Raw genomic sequence first — 23007 nt, forward strand, 5'->3', positions numbered from 1 at the left:
TGTTTTTTAAGTGCTGTTTTGCTGCGCAGGGCTAACCGTAAGGCGAAATCTGGCATGTTTGGTATCGTTGGACTCGGCGACTATTCAGGACTCCTAAAAATCAAGTCCCGTCAAAATACGTTGATCACAGCCAAAGTTATAGGTGTAAAAAACATCTTTCTGGCCACTAGGTGGCGCTGCGACAAAGCTGTGCATGCACACTCAGTTCCTGACTGGCATCACAAGTACCAAGTGTCGTGTCAATAGGCCTAAGTTTGACGAAGATACAGCCTAAAATCTGTTTTTTTGTGCTCTACGTAAAATTTGTTGACGCGCTATACGACAACGGATTGGTTTATCGAAATTCTTTTGATAACTTTTTGCCGTGAGTGTCTTTAGATGCTGCACACCGATTTTTGTGGAAATCGGGTAAAAACTCTAGGACGAGTTCGCAAAAGTAGGTTTTAAGAATTATTAAAAATGGCGGAAAAATTTTCATGACGGAAAATGACGTCATAGGGTCCATTCGAATCGTCTTGAGCCAAGGAATCAGAGGAAACAAGAATTTTGTTTGTAGGAAATACGCATCAGAAGTTATAAGCAAAAACGTAAGTGCAACTTTGGACTGTTGGTGGCGCTAGCGGGTTTTAGATAGAGACTCCAAATTTGCTGTGGGGACACATTGGACTGTCCTCTATCAGTGTGCTAAATTTCATAACTTTCCTACGTACGGTTCTATGGGCTGCCATAGACCGCAATGGCGGAAGAAGAAAAATTTACTAACAGAAACAATTGCCAATATAGCTGCAAGCAGCAATACCGGGGTCAAGCCGAAAAGGGCACTGAAGGGTGTAAAGTTGGGTTTGGATAAGAATACTGAAGAACCTAGGTAAACCTCATGATTTCAATGAAAAAAACGCAAAAGTAATCAACAAAAATAATCTATGTTCTTGTCTACTGCAATCGTCCTTCTGTTATTGACAATCATGGAACATTAGAGCACTGAAGGACATGTGAGTGATGTTTGCAGTGGCATAACATGGGTCACAACATGTTACAACAAGTTAAATCAGTCAAAAGAGACCATCCCCATGTCTCTACGATGTTCTGATGCAGAGAGAAAGCTCTTTTAAAAACGGTTGATAAGGTATTCTCATTGGTTGCTAGAGAGTAGATTGACATCCACCAGTGATTATAGTCCAAGCAATGAAATGAAGAATCCATGATGACTTATGATTTTAGATGTGTTGTTGCAGTAGTTTTAGGCAAAAATTGCTATTTTTTATCTCCAACCCACTAGGTGGCGCTATGACAAAATTGTGCATGCAACCTCAGGTCATGACTGCGTTACATCTAGCTAGTTTCCTGACTATACATTTTAGTTCAGCAAAGAAATAGTTGTATGACCATAGGGCTTGCTTGATATGAAAAGTTTTCTCCAATTATAAGGCCAACTAGTGGTAAAGGCATACCAATTTTTTTGTGTGGCCTCAGACTCTGCTCGTACATCAGCGTATCAAATCTGGTGAAAAAATCTCTTTTTGTTGCGAAGTTATAACCATTTATGTGTAAAAAATGCAAAATTTAAAGGTAATTTTTCGTTTTTTGCATTTTTCGGCCAGTTCTGATGAAAATTTTAATATAACGCCAATAGAACTTTTTGTTCAGAAGGTAATGCAATGTTCTTCCTATGGTGTTTTCGAGTCGATCGGAATAACGCTCGCAGAGATATTTGCGCGTGTTTTTTAAGTGCTATTTTGCTGCACAGATCTACCCGTATGACGAAACCTGGCATGTTTGGTATCGTTGGACTCGACGACTACTCAGGACTCCAAAAAATCAAGTCCCGTGAAAATACTTTTATCGCAGCCAAAGTTATAGGCGTAAAGAACATTCGTCTGGCCACTAGGTGGCGCTGCAACGAAACTGTGCATGCTCCCTCAGTTCCTAACTGGCATCTCAAGTACCAAGTGTCGTGTCAATAGGCCTAAGTTTGGCGATGATACAGCCAAAAATCTGTTATTGTGCGCTCTACCTAAAATTCGTTGACGCGCTATACGACAACGGATTGGTTTATCGAAATTCTTTTAATAACTTTTTGCCTTGAGTGTCTCTAGATGCTGCATACCGATTTTTGAGGCAAACGGGCAAAAACTCTAGGACGAGTTCGCAAAAGTAGGTTTAACGAATAATTCAAAATGGTGGAAAAATTTTCATGACGGAAAATGACGTCATAGGGTCCTATCGAATCGTCTTGAGCCAAGGAATCAGAGGAAACAAGAATTTCATTTCTGGGACTTACGGTTCAGAAGTTATAAGACAAAACGTAAGTGCAACTTTGGACTGTTGGTGGCGCTAGTGGGCTTGAGATAGAGACTCCAAATTTGCTGTGGATATTATTTGGACTGTCCTCTATCAGTGTGCCAAATTTCATAACTTTCCTACGTACGGTTCTATGGGCTGCCATAGACCGCAATGGCGGAAGAAGAAAAATTTACTAACAGAAACAATTGCCAATATAGCTGCAAGCAGCAATCACCGGGGTCAAGCCAAAAAGGGCCCAAAAGGATGTATAATTGAGATTGGATAAGCAGACTGAAGAACCTAGATAAACCAAGTTTAATTAGTGAAAAGAGCCCACCCCCGTGTCTCTACGGTGTTCCGATGCAGAGATATAGCTTTTGCAAAAACGGTTGATAAGGTATTCTCATTGGTTGCTAGGGAGTGAATTGGCAACCATCAGTGATTATAGTCAAAGCCATGAAAGGAATAATCCATGATGACTCATGGTTTTAGAAGTGTTGTTGCAGTAGTTTTAGGCAAAAAATGCGTTATTCTATCTCAAAACCAGTAGGTGGCGCAATGACAAATTTGTGCATGCAACCTCAGGTCATAACTGTGTTACATCTAGCTAGTTTTATGACTATACACTTTAGTTTAGTGAAGAAACAGTTGTATGACCATAGGGCTGGCTTGATATCAAAGGTTTTGTTCAATTATAGGGCCACCTAGTGGTGCAAGCATACAATTTTTTTTGTGTGGCCTCAAAATATGCTCATACATCAGGGTATCAAATATGGTAAAAAAATCTCTTTGCGTTACGAAGTTATAGCCATTTATGTGTAAAAACACAAAATTTAAAGGTAATTTTTCGTTTTTTGCAATTTTCAGCCATTTCTGATGAAAATTTTAATACAATGCCAATAGAACTTTTTGTTCAGAAGGTAATGCAATATTCTTCCTATGATGTTTTCGAGTCGATCAGAATTACGCTCGCGGAGATATTCGCGCGTGTTTTTTAAGTGCTATTTTGCCGCGCAGGGTTAACCGTAAGGCCAATTCTGGCATGTTTGGTATCGTTGGACTCGGCAACAATTCAGGACTCCAAGGAAACAAGTCCCATGAAAATACGTCGATCACAGCCAAAGTTATAGGTGTGTAAAACATTCGTCTTACCACTAGGTGGCGCTGCGACGAAACTGGGCATGCGCTCTCAGTTCCTGACTGGCATCACAAGTACCAAGTGTCGTTTCAATAGGCTTAAGTTTGGCGAAGATACAGCCTCAAATCCATTTTTTTGCACTCTACGTAAAATTTGTTGACGCGGTTTACGCAAACAGATTGGCGAATCGACATGAATTCCATAACTTTTTGCCGTGAGGGTCTGTAGATGCTACATACCGATTTTCGTGGAAATCGGGCAAAAGCTCTAGGACGAGTTCGCAAAAGTAGGTTTTACGAATAATTCAAAATGGCGGAAAAATTTTCATGACGGAAAATGACGTCATAGGGTCCAGTCGAATCGTCTTGAGCCAAGGAATCAGAGGAAACAAGAATTTCGTTTCTAGGACTTACGGATCAAAAGTTATAAGCAAAAACATAAGTGCAACTTTGGACTGTTGGTGGCGCTAGCGGGTTTGAGATAGAGACTCCAAATTTGCTGTGGATAATATTTGGACTGTCCTTTATCAGTGTGCCAAATTTCATAACTTTCCTACGTACGGTTCTATGGGCTGCCATAGACCGCAATGGCGGAGGAAGAAGAATAATAATAATAATAATAATAATAAAAAGAAAACTAACGGATACAATAGGGGTCTTCGCCCCTTCAGGGCTTGACCCCTAATAATAAGAAAACTAACAAATACAATAGGGGTCTTCGCCCCTTCGGGGCTTGACCCCTAATAATCAACTTGCACCAGGGCGCTTAAAATGATTTGTGCTCTATGATTTTTCTTTTAGAAAAATGGCATTCACTTACAAATCTTGATGAGTTGTCATTTCTGATGGTCTTAGCATTACCAAAGGCCTCCAAGGCAGGGTTAGCCTGGATAATCTGATCCTCCAAGGTTCCCTAGAAAAGGAAATTATAAAAAAGGTCAAGTGTACAATGTTTTTAATACATTAAATCACAAGATGTGTTATCTACCTTGCTCTGATCCCTTTTCCCTCCACTTGCTGCAATGCTGGCAAAGTACTGAATGACTCTTTTAGTGTTCACAGTCTTCCCAGCACCAGATTCTCCCCTAGGGTCATGTGTTATCACAAAAATGGATGATATAACGATACATTCATATATATATATATATATATATATATATATATATATATATATATATATATATATATTCTCCAATTAAAAAGTTGACATGGCGTGGCCTGAAGTTGCAAGGGGCAGTGGTGAAATATTATTTTTATTAATTTAAGTACATGCATATCCTTAATTAAACTTAATACATAATTAATAGTTAATTTTAACACAGGTAGAGTTATTACAGATTTGTGTATGTTGTGCATCGTTGTTGCTTACGTGATAAGAATAGACTGGTTTTCTCTGTCTGGACAAATACAAATAGCAGAAATGTCAATTGTTGTTTTGTCTCTTGATATTATGTAAGTTGTCATTTTGTTTAATTATATTTTGACTATGACCTGTTAGCATGTACTGGTAGGCGTTATCAGAGATGGAATATATGTGGGGAGGAGCTTCAGCCCTCTTTTTCCCTCTGTAGGCGTTAACCACCTCCTGATTGTACACCGGCAGCCACTTGTAGGGGTTGACAGTGACACAGAACAGTCCTGAGTAGGTCTGGAGAACAGAGGTGGTAATAATAGATCAACATAATAGTAATAATAATAGAAACAAAAAGGTTTGAGCAGCAGCTAAAAGTCCGGTATACTTACGTAGATCATCCATGCCGCATAACGCTCTTTGAGATTATACAACACAGCAGGTTCATTGAGAAAGGTCAGCATTGCCATGTCTTCAATTTTGTCAAATTTTGGAGGATTCTGTTGCATAACCTGACTGTCTTTGACAGTGACCGTCTGTAAGATTAGGGAATAAAGTTTTAGATTTTCCAACTGGAAGCACTAAGCAAATGTTAAACAATTAAACCGGGGCAGTTTCCTAGAAATGGTTTAGAACAGGGGTCTCCAACCTTTTTGTGAGCAAGGGCTACCACAATGGATAAAACAATCTGGAGGGCTACTTTTTGATATAGTCATACATACATATATCCATAGTTGATCAATTTTTTGTATTGTTTAAAATGTTAACATGCGTAAACCAAGTCAAGCTAATATAAAAATATGTAATAAATAAATATTACAATTGAGACTATTAATAGAATGTGCTTTGCAGGCACCTAACTGACTCTGTGCGGGCTACCCGGTGCCCGTGGGCACGATGTTGGAGAACCCTGATTTAGAATAATCCAGGACTAGGCCTAAGTTATTTTAGGACGTTAAAGTAGTTTCTCCAAACAAACCTTACAATAAACAATACTGGTGCACATCTTGATACAAAACAATGGCACTGAAATATGTTGAGATATATCAGTACAAGGTGTTTTTAAATTAAGACAGATCAACCATGCATTTTAGTCTGGGACTAGGATAAACCCTGTCCAGGAAACTGCCCCTAAATGTAAAACGTAATTTTAAGTAATAACTTGAACTCAAAGCAGCAGTTTCTCGGACAGGTCTTAAGTGTAGGCCAAGACTAAAATGCTTGTTGGAGTTGTCCTAACTGAAATCAGCTTGCACTGAAATATGTAAGGAATATTTGTCGACGGGCTGTTGAATTATTCAAAAATAAAGCACACCGGTGCCGTTACACCACGGGTGTGCACTATTTTTAAATAATTCAAAGGACCGGAGTCTGTTATTCCGCTTATACCACAATTAGCACAGACATTGCTCTGGTGGGGGTTTTTTTTGAGACATTGGACAGGTTAGGTGTGTGTTTATCAAAAAATAATGCATCAACTAACCAATCAGAATAACTAAAAAAATATATCAGTGCCATTGTTTTGTCTCAAGGTGTTTTTGTAAGGTATTTCTGTAAAAACTAAATGTCCTAATATAAGGTCTACTCGTGGATTATTCTAAACTCTGTCCGGGAAACCACCCCAAAATATATTAAATTAATTGAAATTGAGCATTATTTCAAAAATTGAGTTTTTTAAATAAATATTTTTTGATATAAGGCTTCAGCTAACAAAAAGTGTTGGACAAAGGTCTGAACTCCTGCTTTAGATGATTGTTGATGCATAAATCGTTATTTGTTAACTGACCTTTCCTCCCTCCGTTTCCACAGTGACTTTGTCACCCTCCCGACTTATGATGGTTGCCTTTACAAACTCCTCCACGGTATCCGGCACAAAACATTCTTTCTTCAAGTCAAAGATTTTGGTTTGTGCTTCCAGACGCTCCCTATCAGACTTCCGCAGGTAAGGGGCAGCAGCCCCAAATACAGACATCTCAGCATCACCCATAGTGACTCCTTAATAATAAAGTAAGATAATGTCAGGATGTAACGTTTTTACAACGTTCAATGTATTTATTTATTTATTAACATGTTATGACAACATTTACCAAGGTTTTCTGGATTGCACCTAAAATACAAGGAAAATATGTAAGTAATAATGACAAATAGTGACTATATAGCACAGTGCACATAGTTCCATAGCTAGAGGAGTGTAAAGGAAAAACTTACACGAAAACAGGTAAACCACACCGAGGGTCAGCTCCGGCTGAGATTCAGCACAATAGCAGAGATGGGATATATAACCTCTATTGCCCTAACCCTATAAGGCCAAGGACACGCTGACCTATGAGCCCCCGCCCAGTGTAAGCACTCACCAGACACACTAAACAAGCCAATCTTTAGTGCCCTGCTATCCAGAGGTGTGCCATTGTGACAGGTCGGGCTGATGGCCAGGAATACTGAATATTTCTGCTCTTAGTCACAGGAATACATATTCTCAATGTCTTTGGCCCTTCACCTATCACTCACTCAATAATCTGCTCTTTTTATCTCTCTCTTATCTGCAAGTTTGTTATGGTGCAGGACACTATGTTTCAAAAGTATGTGGGTCGAAACGTTCATAAAGATCAGACTATGAGCAGTATGCACTAAGCTGATACTGGGGTTTAATCAAGCCAAGGCCTTTAGTTTTGTCCCATGCTCCATCCTGTCAGCATCACAGAGTCTGTCTCAAGAGACACGCTGACTGCTGTCGGTGATCACCAAACCGCTAAGGAAGCACAAGGTCACAATCACTGCCTTTTCGCTTATCATATAGTAATTTGTATCCATTAAATGTTCAATCTGTTTTGGCTAATTATTGTTGCTTTCTTTGAACAAGACATGGCAAATGCGGCATCTAAAACTAAAAATATCTTGCTTTTTTGCTGGTTTGTATTAAATCTAAAAGTATTGTTAATTTTAAAATATATTGTGAAGTGTCCAGTGATGTGTTGGTAGTGATAGGTCTCATTGCCTGGGGTTATCAAGGGTCGGCACAATGCAGTAGATTCCCATCCAACCCAGTATGTTCACAAGAGAGGCCTTTCAACACCTTGACCTTGTTGCTGTCAAGAGTTGAATGTGACAAGCTCTCTGGCAAAACTCATATCAGCAATCTGTGAGTTGGCCTGTGGCATACACTCTTAAAAATAAACGTGCCATATGCCATAGAAAAACTATTTTTGGCTAGATGGTTCCATAAAGATCCTTTTGAGAAACTATACAGCCAAAAATTGTTTTTGTTGGATGTTTATTTTTAAGAATGTATATTTTAACTTTATAGACCCTTTTATTGTTTGTACACAATGATGACTTGGCAACGTATGCGCGGGCAGTTTGCCAAAGGAAGTATGGCAGGAATTAGCAGTGAAGCAACACAGACAGAGAAAGTTACTTTAAAAAGCTGACTTATCCACTTTTTTAAAACAGCTACCAGATCCGTGTACTATAGTGGAGTGGATAGAAGACGTTAGCAGACGCCCAAATATAAAGTGGCCAGATACACGTATATACGTATATTATATTAGTGCAACCAAACACAACAACCAGATATTTTGATGCTGAGAAACAGTTTTAATAAACTTTCTGAGTTGCTTACACATTAGAACCACTGGGGAACAACACCACTTCTGTTGCCGAAATGCGTGCGCAGGCTATTTGATCACGTGGGTTGTAAAAGGGTCTATAACTATGTATCTGAAATCGGAATAAGGAATTGCAATATGCAAGCATTCCCATTACTCCGGTTTCAATAAGAAACAGGTGAAACCAAAGTTGTTGTGAGTGGCTGACAGCATCGTGCATTGGATAACTAGGTGCTAAAGGTAACATACATTCGGGGGCTATTAGCCATAAGAGCATTTAGCATTCCTGAGAGGTCTCACGGTTACTCGCCATGCAAAACACAATAGCCTACTTATGCATAGCTGTCAAACAGTCCTGCTATTTATTTCCAAATGAAAAGTGACAGGATAACTGGTTGTCATAACAATTCCAACCCTCATTAATAAACAGGATGTTTGAGAGCGCATAGAGCACCATTGGAATAGTGCAAATGTCTCTTATTAGCACATTGTCTATTGAATGCTTAATATAGATCGGAACTGAAAGAGTTGTTTAAATGAAAGTGCTGTCTGAGGTCAAGAGGTTTTGTATGGATATTAACATATAATGGAAGTGACCTTGCCATTACACTGTGTTTACATAGCTTTGATTTCATATCTTCAAGTACTATTTTCAACAAACAAGATTAAAATAAATTTTCTTTATTCGTCTTTACTGTTTAGCTTTTGAAACAATGCAATGCGTGCTACGTGACTGATTGTGTGATGCTGGGCATCTTTGTAGTGGATGGCGGCAGGGCGGAGCACACACAGACATGCAGCTGCCCTGGATGTCAATCAGAGCTTTAACAGAGGATTAGAGGTAAGTGCCAGAGACGTCTGTACTGTTCTGGGTATCAGAAGAACATATTTTAAATGTAGTTATAAAGCGAAGTGGTCTTCAATTATCCTGTTAATGTTTTAAGCCATAAGGTTTAAGAGCTATTTACTTTGCCAGTTTTTGTTGATTTATTATAGTCATGACGCTGTAAATCACAGAAAACAATGTGAGGCATTATGAGGCATTTGGCTGCAAATATATAATAAATATGTTTGTGAAGTGCGAAAACGCTTATAGACATTATGGGACGATTTCCCGGACAGGGATTAGACTAGTCCTAGACTAAAATAAATGTAAGAGCTGTCCAAACTGAAAACTACTTACACTGACATATCTTAAAATACATCAGCACTCTTTGTTTTGCCTCAAAATGCAGTAAAAGTAATATTTTAGTAAGATATGTTTGTTAAAAATAGTTACATTTCCTAATAAAACTCTAAGGCCTAGTCTTGGTTTAAGCTAATCCCTGTCCAGGAAACCACCCCTTTGATTTTATGTTTACTCCATTTTCCTTTTTAAACACAAGGACACTGATTAATATAGTTTTGTAATTAGAAGTAAACCTGGAGTCTATTATTAATGGTTATTAAAGGGTCACAGACTAAGAAACTGATACAACATTTAAATAAAAATAAGATACTTGCGATTGTAAGGATTGGATAGCATGATGAGTTTTATATCTTATTGAAGTCAAAGAGGTGGTGGTGCTATATAAAGCTTCACGAGCAGCTGACAAACCACAGACATTCTCCTCATTCTATGGGACTGACACATTAACTCCATTCATTCACAAGTATGCACTTTTGAAATGTGTGATGTTTAAATATGCAGATAACATTATATCCAATATTTTCCAACCACTAATTAACATTTGTCTGTCTATGGCATCTTGAAATTACATTTTTCACACGTTTTCTGGTAACCCAAGCTTCAAAGAAATCATAACATTCGGTATGGGCGTCACAGGACCCACCCACTTTTTAAGACCAATGATAATGGACCCACACACTTTTTCTCTAATTTAGCACATTTGTCTCTTCACTTTTCAAAGCGCTGTAAGTCAAAATCCATTCCACTAGAGCTGGGATCCCCAACCTTTGCTTTTTTTACACCGCAGACCAGTGTCAGCTTTTTTTAAAAAATTTGCGGAGGGGGGTGTCGTTGAGTTGCTGTTCGAACAAAGTGCTAAAAAACCTCCTTTGCGAAATGTATAACGTTTTAAACAGAAGTAAAGGTCAAACAAACATGCATTAGGAAAAATTAATAACTGCTTTATTTATACTATATTTTCTATAGATGTGTAAAACCATATTATGGATTGTTTTACTTTCACTGTTTCACAAGTTTGCCTGCCCATTTAATCTTAATAATTAACGGTAAACGAGCCCCAAGTTCAAGAAACAGAGGAAAAAAGGAGGAGAAATGCCAGAAGAATTGCGGCTGTGCACGGAAGCACAGAGACTCCCGTGTACCATATGCTTTTAATGATATTTGACACAGCACTAAATGTGGTTCCTTTCAAACCTACGTTAAAAGTGTACTTGATAAAATATTATTACTGCAGTAGGCCTAAAATAGTTTTTATTTGCGATATCACAGAGTTTAACGTCTTTACGTATTGACATTATTTGGTACATTTGCAAATGACTCATAAAGGCATACCTTTGCAATTGTTTGATCAATTGTGTTTTAGAAGTAGCCTACACATGCTCAAACTCTTATGACGGCATTGTTTCCCGACAGATACCATTAAATAAATTGATCTCATTTCCAGAATCTCACATTTATATTTCTCTAAGAGAGAGAAAGAGAGATTGGGTATAACAAATAATACAAAAATTGTATCCGTTTACCTTCATTTGTTTTTCTTACCTTTTATTTCCTCAAAATAAAAAATAAACATTGTAGCATATACTGTCTGCAGAGTAGAGGAAAAAAACGTCACAGAGAAAAATAAATGAAATGACATCTGCCATTATTTGCACAAATATTATGCTGTTATAAATATGTTTCACTGTCTATTAAATGGATAGTTTACCCAAAAATAAAAATTCTGTCATCATTTTCTCACACCTATTGTTACAAACCTGTATAAATGTCTTTGTTTTGATGAACACGAAGGAAGATATTTTGAGGAATGTTTTAACCAAACCATTCGTGGACCCCATTGACTTCCATAGTAGGATAAAATGTAATACTCCGGAATTTTTTTTTATTTTTTAAGTTCTGTTTTTATACACTTAGAAATAAAGATTAAAAAGCTGTCACTGGGGTGGTACCCTTTCTAAACATACACCTTTTGTATGTAAAGAGTGCATGATAATACCTCAAAGATAAAGCACAACTTTTGATATCTAATTTTATTTGGTCTCAGTGAAACTACAGCTTGAAAACCAGGGGGCGTCATTGCACAAGATAACATGACTGATATGTTGTTTGAAGGGCCATTTTCCCCCTTTCAGCATCACCTTTAACCATAAGCACAATTAAGCAATTGTGATTTAAAAGTTGAGGATCTTTGAGAGAATTTCAAAAATAATGCAAATGTAGTTTTTTACTGAAATTTTTTTTATTTATATCAAGAGTGAATGAGCTGTAAAAGAGCATTTACATGTGATCCGGTCTGTGAAATCCTGGTTAAAGTCTCATAATTATGAAGGAGCATCAATCTTTGACATGACCTTACACCATCAATATTAAAGATATAAATGTTGTATTTTCACAGAATGTTCTTTACATTATGATGATTTTATGTAGAAAACTGTAATTCAATAAAAAATTACTTTAGCTACTACACTCTAAAAACATACGGTGCTAAATGGCACTAAAAGTGATTCTTGGCTTGTAATCATAGAGGAACCATTTTGAGTGCCATATAGCACCGATGAAGTACCTGTGTGGAACCATATAGTGCTATGTAGAACCATATATGGTGCCATAAGACCCCCGTATGGTTCTTCATAGGTGCTATATAGCACTAAAAATGGTTATTCTATGATTACGAGCCAAGAACCACTTTTAGTGCTATTTAGCACTGTTTGTTTTAGGTTTTCACAGACAGGGTCACATTTCACAATTTCAACTATAAAAAATGATTACTAAACCACTACATTGTGTGTTACATCAAATAAGTAAAAAAGACACTAAATTTATCTGACAGTACACTATTAAAAGACAAAAGATGTGTGTTTTATAGAATAAGGAAGATAATGCAGTTGGTGTAAAAGCTGATACCATGAGGTTCCTGAATGATTGGCAGTGACAGGTCCACCAACAGCTGATACTAAGAATGGAGTAAGCAGCAGAGGGAGATGCAGATACGGCATGAAGGTTATGTCTAAATATGGCACCCCAGAAACTGTACATAGCATGTAGTGGCATTTATACAGCAATGAGCTTTAAAAGTGCACTATTGTATATTCATTCAGTGCTAGAGAGATTTTAGCACTGTTTCATTACAGAGATGTTGAAAAGTTCATATCATCCGTTATTGCTTAATGTTTAGGGAATTGTGTGCGATGACGTGCATGCATTTTCCTCTAGCAGCAATACAATTGCATTGACATGACAACTTTCCAATAGCAACATGACACCCGCCAGCCTGAACATACAGAAGGCGACAACACTGCTTTTTCTGTTCTGAGGGGGTGGAGTGAGTGGGCCATGTGCAAGAGCACCAGAGCAGTTGTGCTGCTGAGAAATGAAAGACTGGTGGATATAAAGAATATGGAATGAACAGGACTTTATTTCTCCTGGATGCAAAGACTTAACGGAAGTTGTTGGCCGTGCGCACATAAAGAGAGGAAGTGCTCCCAGATTCCTGGACAGTGACAGATCAGAGGACAGATATAGGGCGTGGAAATCTCCTGAAGGTTAGAGGACACAGAATGTAAGATGAGTAAACATGCAATCTTTGTAACTACAGAAGCATATGCATGACAGACATAACCAAAATCGAGATCGTATGAAAGTGGATTGATATGAAATGTCAAGTCGGAGCCATGTACACAATCTTCTGATGTCATTGGATAAGATTACAGCTTGAAAGTGTGCATGAAGTCATTGCATCTATATCAAGAAAAAGTTCTGTAGGATTCGGGCAGAATTTGGAGCCCAATAGTAACAACTATCTTTAGTTTGCTGGTTTAGGTCACAACACAAATGTTTCTGAACGCTTTGCTCGTGGTCATTACTGACCTGGCAGCTGGACTACTTGGCAATGCATCATTTCGACGCCATTTTCATTTGCTGCTGTCAGGATTGCTTTTGTTTGGGCCTCTCCTGAGTCTATGGGTTTCCCAATATAGCATCTTTGGCAAGAGGAGTCATTTTCTGTACAGGTAAGCAGCACAGTAATGCACAAATAAAAGATTTTATTTGCTGATGTATATCTAATGAAACTGAATTGGATACCAGACACTGGGTTCACTATTAATTAACACCCATTATTATTTATTTTCAGGGTCTTCCTGCGCTCAGGTTGGGGCTGGACCTGTATCTTTGTCGGCTCTTTTGTCTTCGTCCTCTCTTTCACTGTACGCCGTTCGCTCACACTTTCACTACGACACCTTTCTCGGCTAGCTGTGGCAGGCGGGCTGTGGATCAGCTTTCGCAAACTGCTTTGTCTGCTGGAGAACGCCACTGGGAATTGTTACGAGCCCCTCAGCTCCACTCTCGAGCTGGCTTCAGGTACTAACGGAGACGGTCAACCGCTACTGCTTCTACGTGAAGGTGAAACAAAGGAGGTCTGCATCCGCTCCGGCATGTTGTGGCGTGGATATGAAGTGTCTGAAGATGCCCTCCTGCTGTGTTTGTGCTGTCTGCTTCTAGCCGAGGAGACCGCCGTGTTTGGGCCCTACCTGAGCCTGGGTGGACCCTCTGGAGCCCCATTGCGCATCCTCTTCCTGTTCTGCATCCTGCTGTTGAGTCTCTGGGTGTTCCTGCTTCTATGCTTGCTGGCTTATTTCCCACAGTTTCCTACCCAGCTTTTGGGAGGTGCTCTGGGATGTTTGAGCTGGAGAGTATTGTACCAGGGTTGGTACCGACTTGGACCTAGCTGGTACTGCCCTGGCAGGCCTGGGGTGGGACTTCTGTCTACGCAGAGCAAACAGGATGAGACACACAAGGAATACAATGAAACAAATGCTGAAGTGAGCAACTAGGGAAGGCTGTTGGACTCATGTTCTCCAGAGTTACATGTTTAACCAAAAACTGACAAATAAAAGCACAAAACAGACACAAGTGAGACTTAACATCAATTTATTAGGTTTATCATTGACAATCTCAAATTGTTTTATTACAAAAATACCAACAAAATTTCTGAAAAGCTTATGCTTAAATACGAAACTTGTGATTAATTTAGGTCCACATTTGCAAATGACAAAGGTTCACTTTACTATAGTAATCCTTTCCAGGCATTACCTGGTGGATGGGTGTCATTCAATTTTAGGCTGGTGTCAAAAAATGAAAACCTCTTGAACTAAACCATCAATGGTCTTTTATCAAAATGGGGGATATTTCAAAGATATTCTTATTTGGGCCACATAAGATTAACATCCACAAAACATGCTTCATACATGAGCACTGACTGCAAATTTCTTATGAAAATGTTTAATAAGGCAAGAAGCGATGCTCCTGGTTAAAATGTCACTAGTAATGAAACAGATTCCTTTCATCCCTACTAAAATAAAAATATTCTTTACAACAAAAAATTTACTACTTCACTTTGGAAAAAGCAAATATGATGGACACGCATGGAAAGAAACATTTTGCCTGCTGGGTAGAAAAAGTCTGAATGATCGTGAACAGAACTTGCTGTATAAAAAGGCATGTTTCTTCAGAAAGTATAATAATCCTGAACTGTGCTCTGTCCAGAACGTCAGTAGCCATTCATCACAGAAACTTCAGATGTGACACTGTCCAGTGGCTGCCAGTGACAATCCATGAGAGAATCATAAAGCTCCTCACTGCGCTCCATGAACTCCTTGTTTAACATGTCCACATCCACATGTGGGTTTGGATCTGAGCAAGAGCAATAACAGACAGCGCATAAGAACATTTCTATTAGGATTGGTAATTGACGTGTGGGCTTACGATAATTAGTAAGTAAGCACCAAACGTAACAATATCTTCAATTCTGTAAAGAAACAACGTAAACAATAATAACCTTCAGCAGGGTCCTCCTCAACCTCCTCAGTTGCATCATGTGATTGCTAAAGCAAAAAAAAATAACAAGATATAATTTGGAATTAGAAATGAAACTACTTTATTGTAGCATTTGGTGTACTATTTACGGTTAAGACTTCAGAAATGCTGAGATACCTCTGTAGACGCTTGCATGTCAGGTGGCATGGGGGGCATAGGTGGAGGTGGCATTATTCCTTGTGGAACTGGAGGGGGGGTGGCATAAGGGTTATATCCGTAGTTGTAACTGTTGTACTGATCATAGCCCCATTGTGGATAGTAACTGTTGTAAGGCTGTTGATAGTATTGCTGTTGATAGCTGCTGTTGTAAGTTTGATTCTGGTTGTGGTAACTGTTTGTTTTGTTGCTGTAAAAAAATTGTAGTGTGAGTAACAGTTTGGTGAGGCAAACATAAAACTTTCAACACATTTTAAACCAACAGTAAAAGCACATGTAACGTACCCTTTGTTGACAGCGATGCTTATCCTGATGGGTTTTCCTCCCAAGCCTGATGCATTCTGGAACTCCTCAAGAGCTTTCTTCTGTTCATTCTCGTCACTAAACTTCACGAAGCCGTAACCCCTGGATATTCAAAGAACTTGATACGTTAGCACCTGCTCTCGTACTCTTCACACGCCTCATCATTCAGTATATGCATATTTCCATAAGTATTTAGAAAGTAAAAATTAATTTGATTGTAAAACTGAAACTTCTCTTTTACTTTTAACATGAAGTAGCATCACTTCAATTGAGTTGCTCTTGCTTACCCTATATGGGGAAAACAATAGTTTTAGCAGATTTGTAACATTGGCAAATCACATCCATGTATTGTCTGGCCCTTAATAGGAGAGGATGGTAAAGAGTATAGACTGAAAATAAATGGTGTCAAGCATTTGTAACGGAAACCTCATCCGATTTAACTACCTCACTTTGTCAAATCAGTAGGTCAAACTGTCAAAGGACAAGAAAGGTTACGTGATATGAATCCGACAGTGAAGAGGTTACGTACTTGGAGTTCCCAAAAGGGTCAGTGACAACTTTGCCTCCTTTGCATGAAGGGAATTTTTTCAAAAAGAATTGATGAAGCTGGTAGTCATCTACTTCTGATGTGAGATCTCCAACAAAAACTGAGAATTCGGGGCTAAAGAAAACAAAAAAAATCAACTATGAAGGTGACAGAAACTCATTTGTAATACTGGATTTTGTAAGATGAGTACAGGGGCGGTTTCCAGGACAGGGTTTAGATTAATCCAGGGCTAGGCCTTAGTTACATTAGGATAAAAAGTCGTTTTTACAAACATACCTTACTAAAGAACAATTCTGGTGTGCATCTTGTGACTAAACAATGACACTGACATATTTTAAAATACAGTACTGTGCAAAAGTCTTAGGCCACCATGCCAGAATTAGATTTATTGTTTTTGGAACGTTATAGTGAGCATATATAATTGTTTCTCAGTCTCTTTAATAGAATACATCCAGAAAATACAGGAAATGTGTATATAGTATTAAAAACTGTATAAAAATGTAAACTGATGTGTCAAGTTTTTAGGGTAAACTTCCCTTCCACATGAGCAATAGCAGGAAACTGTAGGATCTCTTAAACCTTAATAAAATTATATCCTTATTTCTCATTTTAAAGAATTTAGTCTTCTTACTTGATTCTGCTCAAAAACGCTCAAGATGTGTTTGGTGCCAAGAGAGGTCACACTAAACACTGACGACGCCTAAAGAAGACATTAAGTCCTGAAAATGTATTTTTTGTAGATATTTCCTCTATTTTCTGTTTGTATATTAATAAAATGGATTGAAAAATAAATATGGATGGACATTAAAACTTCTAAAACAACAAGTCTGGTGGTGGTGGTCTAAGACTTTTGCACAGTACTTACTGTGTGTTAGGGTGTTTTCACATATACACCGTTTAGGTCGGCCCAAATGACGTGTCGCTCCGTGTACGGTGCGTTTGGGTCAGTGTGAACACAACAGCCGCACTCGAGTGCGCACTAAACGGCCGCTCCGAGACCGCTCTAAACAGGTGGTCTCGGAGCGGCTGTTGCCGAACTCTGGGGCGACCCACCTGTGGTGTGAACACTGCTGGACCTCGGGCCGAACCAAATACAGGAAGTTCTCCACATGTTTAAGCCACTGGGCTTTCGTTGTGACGTGAGCCGGGTGTTATATTGTGGGTTAACAACAAACAAGCCAATCCTGGTCTGTTGCATAGAGATTCGCTGTCTCCCTTACGTTTGAGCTGATGATTTTATAAATGCATAGCTGTTCTCCACACACAAATAGTGACATTACGGGCTTTTAGCAAACTGCTCCTTGAGAAAGGCTTTAATAAAACAGCTACGCAATTTCGCGTTAAAGCAAAGAAACTTCGCAAAGACGTGCATCGTTTATCTCCACATCTTGATAGCTGCGCTCTCTCTGTCAGGCTGGTTGTCGTGGAAACGTGGGGGTGGTCATGAGACGGTAAGAGCTGTCAGAGACCAATGACAGTGCTGACCGTTGTCACATGGTGTACAGTGCGGCCTTTCGAGTAAAGTAAAAAATATATATATGTGAACACGGACCGCACTAACTGAAAAATGATACAATTTATTTTGGTGCGCTCCGAGGCCGCACCACGGTGCGCACCAACATATGTGAAAACAACCTTAGTGTAAGATGTTTTTAAATTAAGGCAGTTCAAACATGCAATATGATAAGCCCTGTCCCGGAAACCCCCAATTTTGATTTTGATGAATAAACCAAAAAGAAAAGCTGCGGGTTTGCTTAATGCATGCAGGAAACAAAAGTTTTACTTACCCAGGCTCCGGCCTTTTCCCGTATGTTGCATAGTTCAGCTTGAACTTCCTGGGCTGAAAAGGAAAAAAAATACTGAGCAAATAATAAAATAAATGAACTGTAGTAAGGACTTAATTTGCCTACAAGCGTGTTATTATTCAATTAAAAAAGCATTATTATTTCCACATACCTCCACCAATCAGTACTGGCTTTATCCCATTCGTCAGCTAGTTCCTAACAGAGTTTATTCACCAGCTTCAAACAAAGTCATTTTATAAACAGCCTCAACCACCTTCCTTAGGGAAGAAATTGAGCTCTGTAACTTGCCCATCACTAGTAGTATTGTATGGAGGAATAATTCATGTTTGTATAAGGTGGGGGCCATGCTGGTTGTTTTTCCTATAATACTCTATATATTTGAATAATCAAATATAGAAGCCAAAACTATACAATTTAATGGGTGTAGGTTTAACATCTTACCGGATTTGATCCTGGAACTAGTTTCCCATTAAGCCTCTGCACACAGCGGTCAACACTGGCCTCATCTGACATCTCCACAAAACAGTATCCCGCAGACCCTCTGAAGAAAACAAAGTAATATTATGATCTCAGTACAACAAACAATAATGCCAGACAGAAGCATTTAAAAGACAAAAATAAGCATGGATGTTAACAATACATGAACTCATCAGAATGTTGTAGACCTCTTTATACAAAAAATTCAGAAAGACAAAAATCTTACCCAGTAAGTCTATGTGTAATAATTTTGACACCGTAGGCAGTCTCTCCCATAGTGCTAAATGCTTGCTTGATGAAAGTGTCATCCATGTATGGGTCTAACTGTAAAACAAATAAGGAGCATTAATGACCTGTGCATTATTCGGTGGAACAACATATATCCTGTATGTAAGAATGTTTCTATATGTAGTAACAGTTAGTTTATCATTAGCAGAACAGAAAAAGTTTTGAGTTCTGCGTCACAATACACAGCGCCAGAACATAACAGTAACTATAAGTTCTGTAAGTAACCAAATATAAGTTCTGATAAACTAAAGTTTGCTGCACCATACACTATTGTTTATTATGTATTACCTCAAAAGCATAGTGCGGACATATAAGTTAGTTTGTGTAATTATGTACCATACGACACGCGGAAAGGCCTGTAAATAATTCGAGCATATATTTATCTATTCACCAGTTTGCTTGATATTTACAATCCCGCACAAATACTAATTTAAAAAAAAACCAATATGCAATGTACTTCTAATTTAGTTTTTGTTTCACTGGTTTTCGCTAGTTTTATGATTAACTTAACGGCCTTTCGGTCCCGCTTGCGTAACTTCGAGCTATATTTGCATGCTGCAGATCTCTAGCCTACATTCTCGTTAAATTATCGGAGAAAACCTAACAAAAACTAATTACTTACGTCACCCATCCATAAACTTGTCATTCGGTTAAACATCTTGCCAGCTGAAATCGTCGTACCACCACGGTTAGTGAAATTTAAGTAAGACAATTTGTTGTAGTTATCGCGTGGCGAAGCTAACAGAACATTTACTGAAACTTCCGCTTCCGGTCGCGCAACGCTTCTTCCTCAATCCAATGAGCTGAAGAATAAACCTTAATATAGCCAGTATGGACCAAGTATTTCAGTTAGATTTACTCAGTGGTCGTAACAGATAGCCGTGTTATCAATATATTAAGAATACATACATGTTACATTGCTTTTTAATACAATTAAATAAAGCAGTCAGTAGCGGAAATGTTATTCTACATTTGACCTTAAGGGGGCAGTAGTTCGAAAAGTTCTTCCAAACGCATAGTAGAGAAAGACATGACATGCGATGACTTTGGTGCGATATTGATGGAATGAGCTTCTTGTAGTAAAATGAACGCCTTGCGAACATTTTGGCGGTTTTCAGGGGCAAAGGGTTTGTCCTGGTATGTAAAAACAATCATTCTAAAAATCAACTAAGTTAAGCTTTGGTAAAACTGTTTGCTGAATGTTTTGTTGTTTGTGGATTTAGCTAACTTAGCAGCTAAGGGATAACCTCATGCATGCATTATTTAGTAAAAAAAAAACACTCTAAATATCTCTATTTACAATGTTTATTTATAAATAGAGATATACTTGGTGACGGCGGAATTTTAGTGCAAATTCAACATAGATCGCTGAAGAAAAATCACATGAGTGCAGTGAGATAAAACAATTAATCAAAAAATAGATGTGTTTAGGTTGGTGCATTTTGTTCCATAAACAACAGTGTAGCATATTTCATCTTTTTTGTCAGCATGCAGGTCAAGTCAGGGGAATGTAAAACTGTATACACAACTGTTAACGTTTCCGCATTGTAATTAAGTCAGTAGATGCTCTGCCACTCGTTTTTGAAGTATACTTACTTTAAAGCTAATTTACACATACTGTTTGATTGGTGCTTTAAATAGCCATTGTGTACACACTGCTGCATGTAAAAATGTAAACATTGAATATTGCTCTAAAATATACAGCTGCTCATTAAGATGACAGAGTCAATATTGATAGATATTGTCAAAGTAAAATGTCAATTCTCTGATTATTTATTTAAATTAACATTCAGGACTAATGACACTCATCATACTGTTTTTAGCTGCAGTCAGCTACGCTCCATCAGTTCTTCTGTTCTGTCAAGGACCAGACCTGCCCTGCAAAGTACACTAAATACCAAAGCTGAGGGAGCCTGTGTTTTCCAGCAACCACTTTGGCACTTTCAGCAGGTCCGCACAGGCAAACGTGGGACAGAATATCAACCAAATAACATCAAACGCAAGAGGACCCATGGTTGGATCAAACGAATCAGCACTCCGAGTGGAATCGAAGTCATCCTGCGTCGAATGCTCAAAGGACGAAAATCCCTTACGCATTGAGACTCTGTATCAGACAGTTGCTTTGAAATACTTTTGAAGTGATTCTCAGTAAATATCAGTTGCAAGTTAAGATTTTGGTTTATATTTAAAATTGCTGTCAAGAATGATTAAAAAGATGTCACATTGTACAGATATCTAATTCATTAAATGAAAATATTGAATATCAGGGTGTAATCCTTCTTATTCTCATATATCATGTAGTAGTAGTAGTAGTAGTAGTAGTAGTAGTGTGTTTATTTAAACATGTAATAATAAAAAGCAATAAAAATAACAGATAAATAAGGACATGTATTTCTCAGCACATTCAACCAAAATGATTGTAAACAATAAATAAATCATTTATAAAAGAATTTCCCATGCAAAAGGAGTAGGAAGAAGTTCATAAACAAACGTTTCTAATCCCACCCCCTCTCTCTATTTTTATCATTTAGATTAATTGAAAACAATTCAACACAATTCTTCTTTACATACACCTACACCTCATATTTACTTACAGCTCACATATACCCATACATACACAGGCCGCAGGCACAGATGCATACATACACTTCTTTCTTTTCCTTCAGTATACAATACTATCACCTCAAGTCCTTTTCATAGCTTTTTAATTATTTCATTTTAAATGTCTCTTGAATTGACCAATTGTTGTACGTATTTTCATCTCATCACTGCAGCTATTCAATACATTAACTCCTTTAGTTGTAAAGCAGTGATATTTGACATTTGTTCTTATGTGTTTCTTTTAAAATACAAACGCTCCTCTTAAGTTATGCTTGCTCTCTCTCTCGCATTTAAAACCGCACTAGGATACTGTTCTATAGCTGTTGATTATTAACTTTGTACATAATTGGTGCAGTTTTAAAATGAACAATATCTCTGAATTTTTGTGCTTTTTGATAAAAAGTGGAAAGTGATTTTATTTACAAGTCTTAAGGCTCTCTTTTGAAGAATAAAAACAGGTTCAATCTTCGTTTTGTAAGGGTTCTCCCACACTTCCAAACAGTAAGTAATGTATGGCATTATAAAGGAACAATATAATGTATACAACAAGCGTTGATTTAATAGGTAATTGGTTTTATACAATATGGCAATTGATTTGGATATTTTAGCCTTAATATAGTGAATATAATATTACTCCCAGAAATTAAAATTATTTAACTTATGTCAATTATAAGTTTTTTGTGTAAAGTTATTGCACGATTACAAATAATTATACATTTTGTTTTACTTAAATTCAAAGTTAATTTATTCACGTCAAACCAACTTAACTTTGTTAATTCATTTTCCACTGTATCCAAGAGTTGTTCCAAATTTTCCCTGGAACAGATGAAATTAGTGTCATTAGCAAATAGAATGGTTTTAATTTTTTTACACTTCCCATACATCATTTATATACAAGTTAAACAGCAATGGTCCCAACACTGACCCCTGGGGGACCCCACAAGTAATTTTCTTTAACTTTGATTTCTAATTTTGCAGTTAAACATATTGTTGTCAATTATGTAAGTAACTTTTTAACCAAGAAAGTGCAGTCCCCCTAATTCCATATTTGTATAACTTCATAATCAATAAATTATTGTCCACTGTATCAAATGCCTTCTTAAGATCCAAGAATAACCCCACTGCATATTTAGTTTTTCTATTGCTGTTGATATTTCTTCTACAAATTGAATAAGTGCATGTGAAGTTGTCCTATTAGCACTGAAACCATAGTGTTGATCACACAATATATTATGTTTAGTAATGAAGTTTTCGAGCCTTGTAGAGAATAATTTTTCTAATATTTTTGAGAATTGGGAGAGCAGTGAAACAGTTCTGTAGTTTGAAAGTGTATGTTTGTCAACAGCCTTATATAATTGTATCAACTTTGCCAACATTTTATCTGGAAAGAC

The 23007-nt window shown here is 37.7% G+C and overlaps 4 protein-coding genes across 4 annotated transcripts in view; 2 read left to right on the top strand and 2 right to left on the bottom strand.

Annotated features, from left to right (window-relative positions):
- Positions 1-8338, bottom strand: part of LOC135766814 (myosin-7-like) — a 32919-nt gene extending 24581 nt beyond the window's left edge. Inside the window, exons 1-6 of the mRNA XM_073814986.1 lie at positions 6558-8338; positions 5164-5307; positions 4912-5068; positions 4790-4817; positions 4409-4505; positions 4241-4333 (exon numbers count right to left, since the gene is read on the bottom strand). Coding sequence (XP_073671087.1) covers positions 4241-4333; positions 4409-4505; positions 4790-4817; positions 4912-5068; positions 5164-5307; positions 6558-6758 — 720 coding nt within the window. The 5' untranslated portion in view covers positions 6759-8338. The remainder of the gene's footprint in view (positions 1-4240; positions 4334-4408; positions 4506-4789; positions 4818-4911; positions 5069-5163; positions 5308-6557) is intronic.
- Positions 8339-9094: 756 nt separating this feature from the next.
- Positions 9095-14403, top strand: fitm1l (fat storage inducing transmembrane protein 1, like). The gene is made up of 3 exons (XM_065276282.2): positions 9095-9217; positions 12432-13575; positions 13698-14403. The coding sequence occupies exons 2-3, from the start codon at positions 13397-13399 to the stop codon at positions 14395-14397; spliced, it is 879 nt and encodes a 292-aa protein (XP_065132354.1). The 5' UTR covers positions 9095-9217; positions 12432-13396; the 3' UTR covers positions 14398-14403.
- A 74-nt stretch (positions 14404-14477) lies between these two features.
- trnau1apb (tRNA selenocysteine 1 associated protein 1b) lies at positions 14478-19797 on the bottom strand. The gene is made up of 9 exons (XM_065276277.1): positions 19638-19797; positions 18954-19051; positions 18692-18791; positions 18233-18285; positions 16428-16559; positions 15881-16000; positions 15557-15785; positions 15402-15447; positions 14478-15256 (listed from the first exon to the last, which is right to left on the bottom strand). The coding sequence occupies exons 1-9, from the start codon at positions 19671-19673 to the stop codon at positions 15114-15116; spliced, it is 957 nt and encodes a 318-aa protein (XP_065132349.1). The 5' UTR covers positions 19674-19797; the 3' UTR covers positions 14478-15113.
- A 197-nt stretch (positions 19798-19994) lies between these two features.
- On the top strand, positions 19995-21281 carry mrpl34 (mitochondrial ribosomal protein L34). Its single transcript, XM_065276283.1, has 2 exons — positions 19995-20152; positions 20839-21281. The coding sequence occupies exons 1-2, from the start codon at positions 20100-20102 to the stop codon at positions 21113-21115; spliced, it is 330 nt and encodes a 109-aa protein (XP_065132355.1). The 5' UTR covers positions 19995-20099; the 3' UTR covers positions 21116-21281.
- Positions 21282-23007: the final 1726 nt, after the last annotated feature.

Source organism: Paramisgurnus dabryanus, chromosome 6 (assembly GCF_030506205.2).
Source record: "Paramisgurnus dabryanus chromosome 6, PD_genome_1.1, whole genome shotgun sequence".
Taxonomy (NCBI): Eukaryota; Metazoa; Chordata; class Actinopteri; order Cypriniformes; family Cobitidae; genus Paramisgurnus; species Paramisgurnus dabryanus.